Source organism: Schistocerca cancellata, chromosome 4 (genome assembly GCF_023864275.1).
Source record: "Schistocerca cancellata isolate TAMUIC-IGC-003103 chromosome 4, iqSchCanc2.1, whole genome shotgun sequence".
Taxonomy (NCBI): domain Eukaryota; kingdom Metazoa; phylum Arthropoda; class Insecta; order Orthoptera; family Acrididae; genus Schistocerca; species Schistocerca cancellata.
In genome coordinates, this window is record NC_064629.1 from 533,236,353 (window position 1) to 533,254,483 (window position 18,131).

Sequence of the window (18,131 nt, forward strand, 5' to 3'; positions counted from 1 at the left end):
TTGTAAGGATTACTGTATCCAGCTGTGTAATCAGTTCTGTTAATCTGGATAAACTGAAACAGAACAGTGAGGACTTCTTAATTAGTTGTTAATTAGGAGAAGTATTTTGGTTACCAGGGAGTTCTTTGATGATACTTGACAATATATTTTGAATAATCAAGATAAAGATGACTCAGGAATGAGTGGTTGTGGGGTGTCAGTTGATAGGCCTTTAGCCACATAACCAGTTACACTAAGACACCAGTAAAATTAGAGATAAACCAGATATAGATGGGGTAAAGTTACAATTAATATTAGAAATAATGTCAAGATTATCTAGAGGAAATGAGGAAACCAAAGAGCACTTACAGAAGATATTATGAGAGAACAAAAAAAAGTCCTGATAAATCAAAGAGAGCATAGATAACAGAGTATGGGAAACCACAGAGAGTATAGAGAAAACCTGAGGAAAAAGTTACAAGAGCATCAATAAAGAGTGGTCAGAGAACTTGAAAAAAGACAAGTCAAACTGGAGAAGAGTATCGACAAACTCCAAGAAGATACGAATAGGGTGAGAATGGAGATAACAGGACAAGCAGAGGATGGTGTTGTGGAGGCTAAAACTGAACTACAAAAGAAGAGACATGAAGTTGCCACCCGTCATGACCAACAATTTGTGACAAAGATGTAATGATAATGAAACATCACTGCTAAAGGTCTGGAAAATAGACAAACTGAACTGGGTGTAAGTTTAAGAGATGAAATAGCAGTGCACAGACAACAGGACACTCAAGAGGCCATACAAGAGATCAATCATTTACAAGAAGGGTTACAACTACTGAAGAATAAGACTGAAGAAATTGATAGCAAAATTAGTCACGCAACCTTGACAGTGAGGGAAGGTATGTTGTTACATTAGTGAATAGTGATGAATGGTACATCCAAACTACTACATGGTGGAAATATGAACTAAAAGGAGAACTATAGTCAACAATATTTAATAAGTCATTAAAATGCATTTTACCAATGCACTTTAATGATGCAGGCAAAATACAATACGCAATAGAGAGAATGGAAGGTGAAGCTTTCACCTGGGGAATTAAGAAGAAAGAAGAAAAAGTTAATAATTACAATCAATTTGAAGGAGAATTTCTGAAGAAATATCAGTTCAAGAGCCATCAATGTGCAACCCTGGAAGATTTACTACATCGCAAATCTCTTGGCACATGGAAGGGTATAATGATGAAATTATGATATCCACAATAAAGAGAAGATTGAGGTGGAGGATGCAGGAAAGTTTATTTGGGAGCCCAATTAAAGACAAAGATAGCTTAATTTAAGTGCTGGAACAGTTACAATAAATTTTCTCACAGGAAAATGCCCAAACAGACGAAAAAACCTATGGAAGAAATAATTATTATCAAAATCAATTTAATGACACACTGTACTACAAAGTAAGAGGCAGTGGTCATCAATACAGGAACCATGGAAATGGCTATCAATTTTGTGGTGATCAGAGGAAAGAAAATGATTCAAGAAATGACATGAGAGGACAAGACAGACAAATGAACAATGAAATTGAACTGAGAAGATGTAGGAAACCAGCAACTCTTTTGCTGGTATACACTACACTCCCAGATGGATGAGACTTTACTTCTCGTTGCAAGTTTTATTCCTCTCACATCTTTCATATCTGTAGGATAAGAAAGTTGTAGTAGTTACTATGTATATTAAGTAATGGTTGCCCAAATATTTCAATTAGGAATGACATAGGAGACAATCTGAGTAGCCATCTTAGATTGTTTGCAGATGATGCAGTCATTTACCATCTTGTAAAGTCATCAGATGATCAAAACAACTTGCAAAATGATTTGGTATGGTGCAAAAAGTGGCAATTGACCCTGAATAAAGAAAACTGTGAAGTTATTCACATGAGTACTAAAAGAAATCAGCTAAATTTCGATTACGCGATAAGTCACACAAATCTGAGGGCTCTAAATTCAACTAAATACTTAGGGATTACAATTACAAATAACCTAAATTGGAACGATCACATACATAATATTGTGGGTACAGCGAACCAAAGACTGCGATTCATTGGCAGAACACTTAGAAGGTGCAACAGGTGTACCAAAGAGACTAGTACACTACGCTTGTCCACCCTATTCTGGAGTACTGCTGTGCGGTGTTGGATCTGCATCACGTGGGACTGACGGATTATATCAAAAAAGTACAAAGAAGGGCAGCTCGTTTTGTATTATCGCGAAATAGGGGAGGTAGTGTCACAGACATGATACGTGAATTGGAGTGGCAATCATTAAAACAAAGGCATTTTTCATTGTGACAGGATCTTCTCATGAAATTTCAATCACCAGTTTTCTCCTCTGATTTCGAAAACATTCTGTTGGCACCCACCTACATAGGGAGAAATGATCATCACGATAAAATAAGAGAAATCAGGGCTTGCATGGAAAAATTTAAGTGCTCATTTTTCCCGCGTGCCGTTCGAGAGTGGAACGGTAGAGAGTCAGCATGAAGGTGGTTCATTGAACCCCCTGCCAGGCACTTTATTGTGAATAGCAGAGTAATCACGTGGATGTAGATGTAGTTTAGTAAGACCTACGAGATACGCATCATAATAGTATGAAGTTAATAGTAAAGTAACAGTGTTAATATCTGAGAAACCATACTTTGTGTAATTGTTCACAGTCAAAACTATGGAAACAGTAGTGCCAAAAGGAACAGAGATGAGAGCCAGATTGGAAAGAAAAATATTGAGTGAAGGTACTTAGTATCTGAGAACTAAGCCTTTCGCAGCAGCACTGTTGTATAAAACATTCTTGGACTTCTTGCCACATCAATGCAAGGTAAAACCTTGAGCTCTCGATGATTATCTCCGTTGTCTTCATCAGGACCAACTGACTGTCCAAACTGCTGATGTGATGCCCTTATATAGCCCACAGATGGCTTCTGATTGGTCGGTAATTACATGACGCTGTTAGAGATGGTGTCAACATCTGCACTGGTGGTACCACCACTCCCATAGTAGTGTAAACATTGTGACGAATATCTCTGCCTATTCTCTGCATAAAAAGCTCAATTCAATGCGCCGCTAAGATGTCATGATTAAAGTTCTTCCCACATATTCTTATTTCTACAACCTCTTTAATTGCAGAATCTCAGTGTGTAGGAGCCTTGGACAAAACTTTTGTTTTGTCAAACAATATTTTGTGTTTGTTCCTGAAGCTGTGTTCAGGAATTGCAGATTTCCCTAGTTCTCGATTTTTACTATGCTGTTGATGTTCTGCACAGTGGTCGGAAATGGTATGGATTGTTTATCCAAGGAAATTGCTTCTGTTTTCACAATGGATGTCAAATCCTGGAGATCTTGAGGCCGAGACCATCCTTAACAAGACACAGCATCCCCTTTATCTTCTTAGGAGGTTGTAAAGTAGGCCTTATATCTCGTCTTCCCAGGACTCTGCCTAGTTTGCTTGATGTAGTGGCACAGAAAGGGAGGAATACAATTTGTGTCTCATCAAGTGAATGTTCAATGTTTTCATGTTTCCTTTTCTTGAAGATTGCTGACTTTGTGTCACATGAACCATAGCCATTCTTTTGGAACATGTACTTCATGGTTAATTTCAAAATCCAAGTGATACTCGCCAGAAACAATTTTTGCTCTATGTATCAATATATTTAAAAATGCTCTCTTCTGGACTGGACAATGAAAACTCTGGATTAGTATGCATTGCTTTGCAATACACTGAGAGGCTGAGACGTCCATTTGAATTTGGCTGTACCAAAATATCCGAAAATGGCAGCCTTTCTTCTTTCTCTGTCTCAACAGCAAACTGAATGTTTGGGTGCATGCTGCCCATATGTTCAAAGAAGTGCTCAAGAGCTTCTACACCATGTGGCCAGACCATAAATGTATCACCAACACAATGATAAAATGAAGATGGGTGAAGGCGAGCCTGATTTAATGCACATTCCTCGAAAGTTCCATAAAGAAGTTGGCCACAGCTGAACACAATGGGAACCCACAGCCATTCTGTCTGTCATTTCATAAAATTTACCCACATAAGAGAAGTAGTTGGTTGTCATAACATGTCAGAACAACTTTATCTTTTCAGGAGGAAAATGCTCTGCAACAAGTTTCAAGAAACTTTTGTTAATAGTGAGACCACATCCAAGCTGACTAAAATACCCTTTGGACCAACTTTAATCTATTTAATTTTGTAATGATCATCTGAGAGAAATGTGAAAATGTTGAACAATTACATGGTGAGACATCAATTGTACTCCTTCCTTTCTGCGGCACTATAGCCATCAAAATAGTCAGAGTTCTAGGAAGGTGAGGTATAAGACCTATTTTTTGACCTCCTAAGAAGATAAAGGAGATGATACACCCTGTTCAGGTCAGTCTCAGCCTCAGGATCCCTGTGATTTATAACATCCTTTGTGAGTGCAGAAGCCTGTTGCGGCAGTGGCTGGTCTTCCTGAGAGGTCCGGAAAAGCCCAGAAGGTGGGATTGCTTGTCATTGGGAGCTCCAGTGTTAGATGGGTGATGGAGCCCATTAGGGAAATGGCAGGTAAAGATGGGAAGAAAGCCAATGTGCACTCTGTGTGCATACCGGGGCAGTCATCCAAGATAAGGAAAGGGTCCTTCTGGATGCCATGAAGGGTACAGGGTGCAGCCAACTGCAGGTGGTGGCTCATGTCGGCACTAATGACGTGTGTCGCTATGGTTTGGATCTGGTTTCGGGTGGCTATCTGAGTTGGTGAAGACTGCAAGTCTTGCTAGTGAGATGAAGGCAGAGCTCACCACCTGCAGCATTGTCGACAGGACCGATTGCGGACCTTTGGTACAGAGCCGAATGGAGGGTATGAATCCGAGGCTCAGACGGTTCTGCGGCAGTGTAGGCTGCAGATTCCTTGACTTGCGCCATTGGGTGGTGGGGTTTCGGGTTCTGCTAAATAGATCAGGTGTCCACTACACACAGGAAGCGGCTACATGGGTAGCAGGGGCTGTGTGGGGTGGACTGGGTGGCTTTTTAGGTTAGACAGTCTTGGAAAAGATTAAAAAGGGCTCCAGTCTCAAAAGATACAGGGCAAAGAAACGACAAGAATTGACCAAGCAACATTCAATATTGTAGTTGTAAATTGTCACAGCTGTGTTGGAAAAGTACCAGAGCTTCAAGTGCTGATAGAAAGCATTGAAGTTGAAATCATTATAGGAACAGAAAGCTGGCTAAAGCTGGAGATAAATTCTGCCGAAATTTTTACAGAGGCGCCAACTGTGTTCAGAAAGGATAGATTAAATAAAGTAGGTGGTGGTGTGTTTATGTCTGTTAGTAGTAGTTTATCTTGTAGTGAAGTTGAAATAGATAGTACCTGTGAATTACTATGGGTAGAGGTTATACTCAACAGCTGTACCAAAATAATAATTTTTTCCTTCTACCGACCCCCCCGACTCAGATGATATAATAGCTGAAAACTTTAAAGAAATCTTGAATCTCATTACAAAGAAGTACCCCACTGATACAGTTATAATTGGTGGAGACTTCAATCTACCCTCGATTTGTTGGAGAAAATACATGTTCAAAGCCAGTGGTAGACAGAAAACATCTTCCGAAATTGTACTAAATGCTTTCTCTGAGAATTACTTTGAACAATTAGTTCATGATCCCACACGAATTGTAAATGGTTGCGAAAACACACTTGACCTGATAGCCACAAATAATCCTGACCTAACAGAGAGCGTCATATGGATACAGGGATTAGTGAACACAAGGTCACTGTAGCGAGGCTTAAAACTATATCAACCAAAACCACTAAAAATAAATGTAAAATATATCTATTTAAAACAGCAGATAAAAATTCACTTGATGCCTTCCTAAGGGAGTCTCCATTCCTTCCAAGCTAATTATGTAAGTTTAGACCAGATATTGCTCAAATTCAAAGATACAGTATCGACAGCAATAGATAGATTCATACCACATAAGTTAATAAGAGACGGGACTGATCCATCATGGTACACAAAACACGTCAGAGCACTGTTGCAGAAGCTACAAAAAAAACATGCCAAATTCAGAAGAATGCCAAATCCCCAAGACTGGCTAAGTTTCACGGAAGCTCGAAATTTAGTGTGGACGTCAATGCGAGATGCTTTTAATAGGTTCCACAATGAAACATTGTCTCAAAACATGGTAGAAATCCCAGAGAGATTCTGGTCATATGTAAAGTACACCAGTGGCAAAAAACAGTCAATACCGTCACTGCGCGATAGCGATGGAAATGTTCCCGGTGATGGTGTCACTAAAGCGGAGTTACTAAATACAGTTTTCTGTAATTTCTTCACAAAATACGACGAAGTAAATATTCCAGAATTCGAAACCAGAACAGCTGTTAGCATGAGTGACATAAAAGTAGATATCTTAGGTGTTGCGAAACAATTCAAATCACTTACGAAAGGCAAGTCTTCCAGTCCAGATGGTATACCAATCAGGGTCCTTTCAGAGTATGCAGACACAGTACTGCCTTTCTTAGTGATCATATACAACTGCTCACTTGAAAGGTCTGTTCCAAAAGAATGGAAAGTAGCACAGATTACACCAGTATTCAAGAAAGGAAATAGGAGTAACCCATTGAATTACAGACCCATATCACTGACCTCAATTTGCAGTAGGATTTTGGAGCATATACTGTACTTGAACCTTATGAATCACTTTGAAGAAAAAAACTTATTGATACATAACCAACATGGATTCAGAAAATATCGTTCTTGTGCAACACAGCTAGCTCTTTATTCCCATGAAGCAATGAGTGCTGTCGACAAGGGATCTCAGATCGATTCCATATTCCTAGATTTTCAGAATGCTTTCGATACCATTCCTCACACCCAACTATTAATCAAATTCCACGCATATTGAGTATCGTCTCAGTTGTGTAACTGGATTCATGATTTCTTCTCAGAGTAGTCACAGTTCGTAGTGACAGATGGTAAATCATCGAGTAGAACAGAAGTGATATATGGTGTTCCGCAAGGTAGTGCTGTTCCTGATTTATGTAAATGATCTAGGCGATAATCTGAGCAGGCCCCTTAGATTGTTTGCAGATGACGCTGTAATCTACCGTCTAGTAAAATCATCAGACGATCAATTCCAATTACAAAATTATCTAGAGAGAATTTCTGTATGGTGTGAAAAGTGGCAATTGGCACTAAACAAAGAAAAGTGCGAGCTCATTCACATGGGTACTAAATGAAATCTGATAAATTTTGGGTATACGATAAATCGCACAAATCTAAGGGCTGTCAATTCGACTAAATACCTAGGAATTACAATTACGAGCAACTAAAATTGGAAAGACCACACAGGTAACATTGTAGGGAAGGCGAAACAAAGACTGCACTTTGTTGGCAGAACACTTAGAAGATGCGACACACCCACTAAAGAGACAGCCTACATTACACTTGTCCGACCTCTGCTGGAATATTGCTGCGCAGTATGGGATCCTTACCAGGTAGGATTGATGGAGAACATTGAAAAAGTGCAAAGGAGGGCAGCTTGTTTCGCGTATCGTGCGATGGGGGTGAGAGTGTCACTGATATGATACGCAAGTTGGAGTGGCAGTTACTGAAACAAAGGTGGTTTTCTTTGCAGTGAGATCTATTTACAAAATTTCAATCACCAACTTTCTCTTCCGAATGCGAAAATATTTTGTTGACATCCACCTACGTAGGGAGAGATGATCATCATAATAAAATAAGAGAAATAAGAGCTCGAACTGAAAGATTTAGGTGTCCCTTTTTCGCAGCACCATTCGAGAGTCGAATGGTAGAGAAGTAGTATGAAAATGGTTCGATGAACCCACTGCCAGGCACTTAAGTGTGGATTGCAGAGTAACCATGTAGATGTAGAAGTACACAGGATAATCCATTCCTACCATTTTCATCTGCTGTACAGAACATCAACAGAATATTAAAAATCAAGATCTGGAGCAATCTGCAGTTGCTAAACACAGCCTCACAAACAAGCACAAAATACTGTTTGAGAAGACAAAAGTTTTGTACCATGCTCGACAAATGTTTTGTACCATGCTCCTACATACTGAGATTCAGTAATTAACACATTCCCTGCAGCTCAGCCCACCATGTGTCCTGATGCAATTCTTTCCACCCGACTGTCATGAATTTCACTGACTTTCCAAAATTGCGGAAGTTATTATTATATCAGATCCTAAGCTGCATAAGACTCAAAGGTATATATTTATTTACCATGAGATTAATAATTCATACATGTTATTGCTCCCATTTGGTTCACTGGTGACCTGATAACACTTTTTTGTACTGGTTTTCAATTGTTCGGGTCATCCTGTGTTCCGATAGTTGTGCTGCGCTCTTTTAGTGGCTAACTCTACAGAAAACAGGTCACTTATTGTTGTACTTTAAAATGCATACCCCATCATTTGTTAATGTTTGCAGGCAAGAAAAAATGCTTTAAAATACACACACTGTCATGTGTTAGTGCTAGCAGTAGAGAATAGCTGCTTTAAGGTATGCATTGAAATATTGTTTATGGTTATGAGATGATTGTTTACATTCTGGTGGTTGGCCACCAGTTTTAATGATGTTCCATTGCATGTTTAGCTAGAAATGGATCCATCTACTTCTGGGCTGCCAGTGACAAGGAAGTGAAGATGTAGTACACCATTAGATAAGGAGGGACTATGCTACTATCTGAACTACTACCTAAATAAAAGTAACTCCAGTGATGATGTCTCTTGTGCATCTGACAATGATTCAGCTTACAATTCCCAAGATTCAAGATCATTTTCAGATTTGAATGTAAGTGATGATGATCCCTGTTCTGATGAGGTTCCTGATATGATATGTAACTCTGATAATGGTAATGAAAATGATATCCCAATTCGGAAATTTCATTTTATTTGTCAAAGAATCCACTGTATGAAAATAAAGTTATAAAAACCACTATGTCTCATGATCAATTTCTGGCATTATTACCTTGCTGGCATGTTGTTGATAATGATGCCCCTAGAAGTGTAAACAACAGGATTTACAAAGTAAAGTTGTCAGTTGAACATCTGCAGAGTAACCTTCAAAATGGTCTAACCCTTGGAACAGATGTGGTAGTTGATGAATCTATGACTCCTTGGAGAGGAAGATTGCTTTTTAGGCAGTATATCCCCAACAAGTCTCACTAGTGTGGTGTAAAACTGTACAAAATTTGTACATGGGAATGCTACACATTTGCCTTGCATATCTATCAAGGGAAAGATGATGAACTGCAAGGTGCAAGTCATGCTGGCACTATCACTATGAAAATGTGTGAGCCTCTTTTTGGAAAAGGTCACAGTCTTTATGTTTTATTTGTGCATTTCTCTAGTGCATAAGTTGATGGGTAAAAATATGCTTCTCTGTGGAACAATTTGTTCAAACAGAGCAGGACTTCCCAAGGATATTGTGGAGAAGATACCAAAAAAGGGGGAAATATGTGGAGCAGAGAACAATAATGGAGTCAAAAATTTTAACTGGGTGTGTAAAAGGAGAGTTCTAATGATTTCAGTGGTTCCTGGACATACTAATGTTTTAGAGAACTCCAGCAAAAAGAACAGCAAAGCAGAAGTTATAATGAAACCAAAGGCTGTGCTGGAGTACAACAAGATAAAAAAAAGGTATTGATCTCAGTGATCAGATGTCCTTATATTATTCACTATTGAGAAAGGGGGTGAAATGGTGGAGAGAAGTTACAATGGAACTTCTACTAGTGACTTCTATAGTAAATGCTTGGTTTCTGCTTTGTAAAAAGAGCACTCTGAAGAGAAGAATGTCATTTAGAATTTTCAAAGAGTCCATTGCCTTCCATTCATGTCAATATACTGCCTGTGCCACTCCTCTATCAAGAAAGAAAACCCATACTTTGGGTCAAATTGAGGGACCAGTAAGAAAATTTTAGCAACACTGTACATTGTGCTACAAAAGGATTTTCACTCAGGAAGGCAAAAAAGTAGCGGACAACAACCTCAAGAGAGTTACAACCTTCTGCAGTGACTGCCCAGGACAACCTAAAATGTGGCTCAGTTGTTTCAATGAAAACCACATCCAGGAATGACTTTTTAAGATTGCAGTGTTTAAACAGTGCAAAGGTTATGTTAAATTTTTTGTATGTTTTTATAAGTTGTTTATATGTTCTGCAAATAAATTATTAGGGTAAAATTCTCTTCAAAAATAAAAAAGAAGAAACAATAAAACCAAGAATAGCTCTTTAAGATCACAATTGTTAAAGAGTGCAAAGTTTATGTGAAAATGATTTTTTTGTATTGTTTTCTGTAAGATATTTATTTACCAAATATAGCAGTACGATAAAAATGTCCAACAAAAAAGCATTGTTTTGGGGTCATTTTGGGGTCTAGCTGGCTACTACTGCAGCAATTTACACAGCAATACGTCCCCTTTATCACGGGCAGCCCAACAAGCACCTATTTGGTGAAGTGACGTCACTCACAGTATTTGGGACACCACTGACCTCAGCCGCATTTCAGCAAAGTTTTCATCAGGTCACCAGTGGGCCAATATGCAATAAAGGAAGTACATCAAATCTTCTTCCACAGGGAACGTGTTAAAGAGACAATATAAATAAGAATGTGTAAGAAGAACTTTAACCGTGGCAGCAGATACAATCTTAGCAGTGCATGGAAAAGAGCCCTCGATGCAGTGAAGAAGCCTAGATATTCGTCACAATGTTTACACTACAATAGGATCAGTGGTGCCACCAGTGCAGATTTTAACACCACCTGCGACAGTATTATGTAATTATCAACCAATCATAAGCTGTCTATGGACTATATGAGGACACCACAGCTGCAGTTTAGATAGTCATATGCTCCTGACGAAGACAATGGAGGTAATCATTGAGATCCAAGGTTTTGGCCTGAAATGACATCGCAAGAAGTCCAAGAATGTTTGATACATACTTAGTATCAGTAAAGTTTTCTATGTAATCTTGCAGATCTATTTGATGAGTCATAATGAAAGAACAGAGGGACCTTAAAAAATTTGAGTTACATGACAGATGACGGTTGTGATAAATAGGAAAATGTGTAAAATGGGGTATAAATGAGTTACTTGTACAAAGGTACAAAGGTAATTGATGTAATGAGGTCAATGATGTTTGGAGTAGATAAGGAACATGGTGGGACTTTTGTGTATTTATTGAGGTGAATGATTATTACGGGTTGAAGTAGTATATATTTGGAGTAAAAATGATACTGAGTTGAGATACACATATGTGTAATGGTGATTTATGTAAGCTTAAAGGTATACGGAATAGTATTTTAAGAGCTAGTATTTTAACAATGTTATTTTATTTTTACACAAGTTGTCTTATTTGTACCTATATATATTTACAAGGGGCGTTCAATAAGATATGCAACACATTTTTTCTCAAAGCAGGTTGGTTTTATTCAGGATTCCAATACACCATATTATTCCCCACCCTTTTGGCTATAAAACCTCATTTTTCAACATAAGCTCTGTTCAATGCTATGGCCTTATGACAACTTACTGGGAGGGCCTGTGTGCCTGTATGGTACCACTCAACTGGTCGATGCCGGAGCCAACGTCTTGCTGCACCAGTAACCACCTGATCAGCCATGCACTGATTCCTGCAGAGTGCATCCGTCATTGGGCCAAACACATGGAAGTCAGAAGGTACAAGATCCAGGCTGCAGGATGAATGATGTAGAACAGTCCAATGAAGTTTTCTGCACTCCTCTCAGGTACGCTAACTTGTGTGATGCATTGTGTTGTCAAGGAGGAGAAGTTTGTTTGCATTTTTGTGGTGATGAACACATTGTTGGAGTCACAGCGGTGTGCAGCCGGCACATGAGAGATCGGACAGGTTTATGTGACATTGTTGTGATGATGACAGATGCCCTGCCTGACGACTCACCATGGTTTTGTTCCCTGCCAAGTCTCCGTAGACATTCTGCAAATACCAATGAATATCTGTGATGCTCTGGTTTTCTGCCAAAAGAAACTGAATTACAGCTCTCTGCTTGGAGCCCACCTCTGTTACAGACACCACTTTGAAGGCTACATACAGCACCAATAGCCATTGGAACACCACGTAACTATAGTGGCTGAAGTGGGAATATACCATGATGTCTCAAAACAAATTCCACATCTTATCAACCAAAAATGACTGAGAAAAAAAAGTCTTGCATTAATGAATGCCCCTCATAGATGTATGTGATGATGAAGACAGTATAATCATAGCAAGTAAAGTGTTAGTCATGAATGGCAAAGGAATAGTGATTTAATGATGCATTTAGCTATAAGGATATTTGTAGTGGATGTATTTGTATCAGGCTTCAAAAGTAGAGTTCTGGCACTATTAATTGGATAATGAATACCAATTTCAAGAACACACTGTACTACACTTACTGGCAATGATAATAGTTATTCAACCACAATACATACACTATGTCAGAGTATAATAGAATAGTCATTTATTCTGAAATTTTTCTCTGGGCAACCACATTAGTCAGAGAGGTTTAGAGCATTAAGTCAGCATTTACAGTTTTAACTAACCTAATGAACAATAATAAACTGTCATCTAGCTGTATAAATTGATGTACTAAAATTATATTTTGCTTAATATGTTTCATGTAAATAGTTTGGTAAACGTAAGAATGGAATAGTTGCTATGTTATTGTATTTCTTCTCTTCCTTCTATGTGTGGTGTCCAATGTGGGTTGAGAATAAATATGATTCGGAATGGTAGTAGTATGGGTGCCAAGCACTCTACTGAAAGGATGGCAACCAAACGGTAGGCTGAATATAAGTGAGTGTTTTTTGTGCAGTGCTCCAAAAAAGGTAACCAGCAACAGCTATGTGTTTGATGTCCCAAACAAACTATTGAAGAGAAAGATACATTGTCATTAAATGCAAAATAAAACTTGTGAAAATATTTACCATTTTTAATTAAGATGTATTGTAAATTTGGAATAAAATATTTTTGTAGAGGCAATCCACTACCTCAGCCAGAGGAAATTTATGCAAGATACATTGCAGTTTTAATATTCTTTATCTCCTTTTTGTAATTATTAAGAATTTATTCTGTTTTATTTTTCGCTTACTCTTAAGAGTTGTGCTCTCCCAAACATATGATTCGGCAGTTTTGGTACAGTACGTAAATGACACGGTAAATGGTAGGATTACCAGTAGTATTGCTAGCAATGTTACTAATACTACTGGTAATCCTATCATTTACTGTGTCATTTATGTACTGTACAAAAACTGCCAAATCATAGGTTTAGTAGAGTGCAACTCTTAAGTAATAGTAGGGGAAGAAACACAAATGAATGTCTGATATAGAAAATGATAAAATATGACTTCTCTTTGTTCTTTGTTTGTTTTGCACATAATTAGAACTGCACATCATTAAATGTTAGTCCATTGTATATTTTATATCCTTACAAAATACAAATTAGCTGATCACATAACTTCTGCAGTTTTATGTAACCATAGCAATAACTTTCGATGCAAGTACAGTTTACATGAACAAACACAAAAAATGTATTTAATTATTGTAGTTACTCTGTACTCAATAGAACATACTGAAGTATGATCAAAGGCAAGAGTTTCCTGTTATTGTTGATAAGTGTGGGAAAGTTGTTTATGAAAAACAGAAACATGTTTATATGACATTAACTGAATTTTCCACTGGCAGAACACAATAATATAGAAAAGGAAAACCACTTCCTAATGTTCTGCAAAATTACATTTATTTCATCACAAATGGGTTTTCAGCTTCTCAGGCGATATTCAGGTAACAACTGAATGTTGCAAACAGGAAATTGCATTTTTTAGCACTATATGATAAATCTGTATATTTGTAAACTACAAGATTCCTCTGTTTCACATTACAAGTCAATAATCTTTGAATAAAATCTGAATTAAACATTGAAAACTTCAATTTTGCTATAAATTCTGTTTACTTTTAAGTAACAGACACGAAGATAACTATGAAGAAGAAAAATGTTCTGTAGGTCCCATGGCCCTTTATATATCCTCATTCTGTTTCTAAACTGTTCACCAGTTCTAGTTTAAGACACTGATCGCATAGGCAGACAATGCGATCAAAATGAGGTAATGCCCTATAGGTATGCAATGCATCTACTATACAGGTAACATGGTTCCAATGTTAACAGACCATGGCTACTAGGAAAATTACCATAGTCTACACTTACTTATGAAAGTCTATGACAGTCTGCACTTGTTTTCCAACTCTATTTAGACACTAAAGAAGTCTTTTAGGGTGCAATTGTAAGGAATCAGTGATCCATTACTCAGAGATGTACATTACACGCCCACCCAGGTTGCATACGGAGAGATTGATTATCGAGTGCCAATCACGCTGGGTCAGTGACACTGTTGTTCAGTAGAGTGTGGAGTTTGGAGTTGTGTAGCAGTTACGAACAAGTAGTGGATGTGTGTGCCCCCTCTGCTGCAGGCTGGACCATCAGCAAATCCACATAATTATGCCTAACTGAAAGTGAATATCGTTATACAGTGTACTGATTATCAGTGCTCTTGTCAACCACGCTGGGCAATGGATTACAGTGTAGATTGTGTGGAGAAAGAGTGTGAGTGTGTGTGTGTGTGTGTGTGTGTGTGTGTGTGTGTGTGTGTGTGTGCAATATTTTTGTATTGTTCTCTTTGTGCATAAGAAGTTACAAAATATTACAGTGTAATTAGTAAATTGATGATACAGCCAAGTCAACTATAGTATACTATTAGCAACGACTTTTGCATGAATAGCGCTACATATCTATAGAAAGACAACTTGACTGGTGTAGTGATAATAAACTATATACACAAACATTCCTTGTGAATCACTCATCTACTAGTGGAAACGGTCTCAAAATTCCTACAGTTGTGCCTGAGATAAGCCTTCGCATACATATTGAAAAATGTGGTGGGAGACTTTAATTTATAATATGTATACATACTCAATATGTTAACTTACTCAACAGTAACAAATGTTTGTTCTGACACCCATGAGTCATCTTCCTTTAGTGATTCCACCTGGACTCGACTGAAGCTCATGTTGTACATCTTCTGGATGTATATAGGATTTGAAAGGAATGCTGCATCCAGCAGTTCAGCTACCTCTTTTGCAGGACATGAGGCAGGCAGGCACAGCCCAACTATTATCAAATCCTGTACACAAAAAGATCAAATTACAGCAAATAATCTATCAAATATTTTGACTGTAGATTATAAGCTTTTGAATTTGGACACAAATAACACAATTTTATAACACAATTTCAACAATGACAAAAAATATTAAAATGATAACAGGAAATCCTGAAAAGAAGATAAATGATGGTTTCATAGGGAGGATGCAGCATGTTTTTTGGATGGACAGTCAATGACAAGACATAGAAGTAACTTCGGGTGTTCCCCAGAGAAGTGTGTTGGGACCCTTGTTGTTAATGTTGTAGGTTAATGATCTTGCAAACAATATTAATAGTAACCTAAGACTTTTTGCAGATGATACAGTTATTTATAATGAAGTACTGCCTGAAAGAAGCTGCATAAATATTGTCAGATCTTGATGAGATTTCAAAATGCTGCAAAGATTGATTTCAAAGTGGTGCAAATATTGACAACTTGCTTTAAATGTTCAGAAATGTAAAATTGTGCACTTCACAAAACAACTTCACAGTAGTTTGCAGACTATAGATCTTTATATGGACTCTGAGAACAAGAGCATTTCCATTTTTCTTGCCTTGATAGATGGACAAGGTTGTATCTTCATAAATCATCAGAGTCATTTCATATATGGATGCTTTTGACATTCTTACCCATGTTGCTATTTCTCTTCTTGAATAATTCACTGTAACCGTTGGGATTGTCCCATTACTCTTCTATATGTTAGGCAGTTGTAAATATGTGAACAAGTTAACCGTTATCATATTCTTTCCACTTCTACAAAACGCTGCCATAAGGTTCATAACAATGTCTTCGGAAACAGATTCTCTGGTTGAAGTTCATCCTTTCCCAGGTACAGACATCTGCTGAACAGATATTTGTTGTCTACATCCAACCAAGGCATTCACCTCAGATATGGGACGATGGAAAGTCATGCTCTTCCGAGCCATCCAGATTTAGGTTTTCCAAGGTTCTCTTACATCGCTTCAGGCAAATCCCAGGATGATTCCAACTGGGTCATGGCCAAGCACCTATCCAGTTCCCTTCATGGAGAACTTAGAAATGTATTCTTAGCAATAACAGAATGCAAAGTGTTTCCAAAAATGTTTTCTTGATTGTTAAAGAGAGAACGGGTCATTTATAAAAATGAGTCTTTCTCATACACATATTAAGATCTTCAGTGCATTGCAGATACTTTAAAGTTAGTGAAGTATTTAAAATTGGACACTATTAGTGAAGAAATCTATGTTCCCTTACAACAAACAAATCAAGAATAATGAAGTACTGCACAAGTTATTTAGGCATAAAGGAGACAACTCACCAAAAGGCAGAAGTGCTGTGTCATCGATAGGCTCACAAACAAAAGGTACACGGCTTGGCTAGCTTTTGGAATACATTTTCTCTTTCTGGCTGTAGAAAAAACATGCACACAAACACACAAATACACTCACTCACATGCACATGCCTGTCTACCTACATTGTGCTCAGTCAACTGTGAGCTCTTTACTGGACCACAGTGAGCATACTGGGAGAGATGGGGGTGTAAGGTGGGGTAGGGAGAGACATGGAGAGAGGATGGGGTTAGAGGGAGGTGTCTAGTGGCTCTTGAGAGAGTAGGGAACCATCTGGGGGGGGGGGGGGGGGGGCTAGTCGAGCTGGCAGTCGACTGAGCACAATGTAGGGAGATGAGCTGGCAGTCGACTGAGCACAATGTAGGGAGACGAGCTGGCAGTCGACTGAGCACAATGTAGGGAGACTAGCTGGCAGTCAACTGAGGCCCCACCCTACACCTACAACTCACCCAGTACACTCACTGTCGACCAGTTCAAAAATGGCTCTGAGCACTATGGGACTTAACTACTTAGGTCATCAGTCCCCTAGAACTTAGAACTACTTAAACCTAACTAACCTAAGGACATCATACACATCCATGCCCGAGGCAGTCGTGCGGTTCCAGACTGTAGTGGACCAGTAAAGAGCTGGTAGTCGACCGAGCACAATGTACTGAGACAGGCGTGTGCATGTGTGTGTGTTTTCCTACACCTAGAAAAAGGAAGTGCAATCTGAAAGTTAGCCAAGCTCCAAATCTTTTGTTTGTGTGCCTATCGATGATACAGCACTTCTGCCATGCAGCAGCCCTGGGTTCTATCCCGGCAGGATCAGAGATTTTCTCCCCTTGGGACTGGATGTTATGTTGTCCTCATCATCATTTGATAATCATTCACACACAAGTAGCCCACTGTTGTGTCAACAGAAAAAACTTGCAACTCAGTGGCCGAACTGCCCCTGGTGGCGACTCCTGGCTACCAATGCCATATGATCATTTCATTTCATGAAGAGACCTAATGCACACTGACACAGGGCAGTCAAAAGAGGAAAAGAGTGAACTGATATGAAAACTACTACCATATGCTCTGCATTGTATGCCATGGCATAGTGGTTACAGTCACTGGCTGGAAACATATAGGTCACTAGTTCAGTACCCACCTCCTGAAGTTCTTTGTGATTTAACATTTCTAATTTCTAGGACTTCTCTTTTTTTTCAAATATTGCAATTTGCTAGAATATTATATGTATGTATAAACAGGAGCACACACTGCTGAAGCAGGCAGTTCATCTCATCTTTATTTTCATGTGTGCTTAATAAACATGCCTTCAGTGTGAAGTGTTAGTTCTAGTTAATGACCTTGCTCTCATTGTGGTACTTGCTTATGAGTTGTATGAGACACAGTTTAATAGTTTGCTGGAGATGCAGAGTATCTCTGACATTGCCTGCAAAAGTCATTACCTTCATGGGTAGGAATCCAAATACAAACAAAATATTTCTCCTACAGTTTGGATTATCAGGAGAACAACGGATACAAATAAATTGGTGAGACATATGCATATCTGGCATATAGGAGTGTTT

The 18,131-nt window shown here is 38.4% G+C and overlaps 1 protein-coding gene across 1 annotated transcript in view; it reads right to left on the bottom strand.

Annotated features, from left to right (window-relative positions):
* Positions 1 to 18,131, bottom strand: part of LOC126184313 (nose resistant to fluoxetine protein 6-like) — a 331,804-nt gene that overhangs the window by 196,366 nt on the left and 117,307 nt on the right. Inside the window, exon 3 of the mRNA XM_049926689.1 lies at positions 15,036 to 15,229. Within this exon, the coding sequence (XP_049782646.1) occupies positions 15,036 to 15,229 (194 nt within the window). The remainder of the gene's footprint in view (positions 1 to 15,035; positions 15,230 to 18,131) is intronic.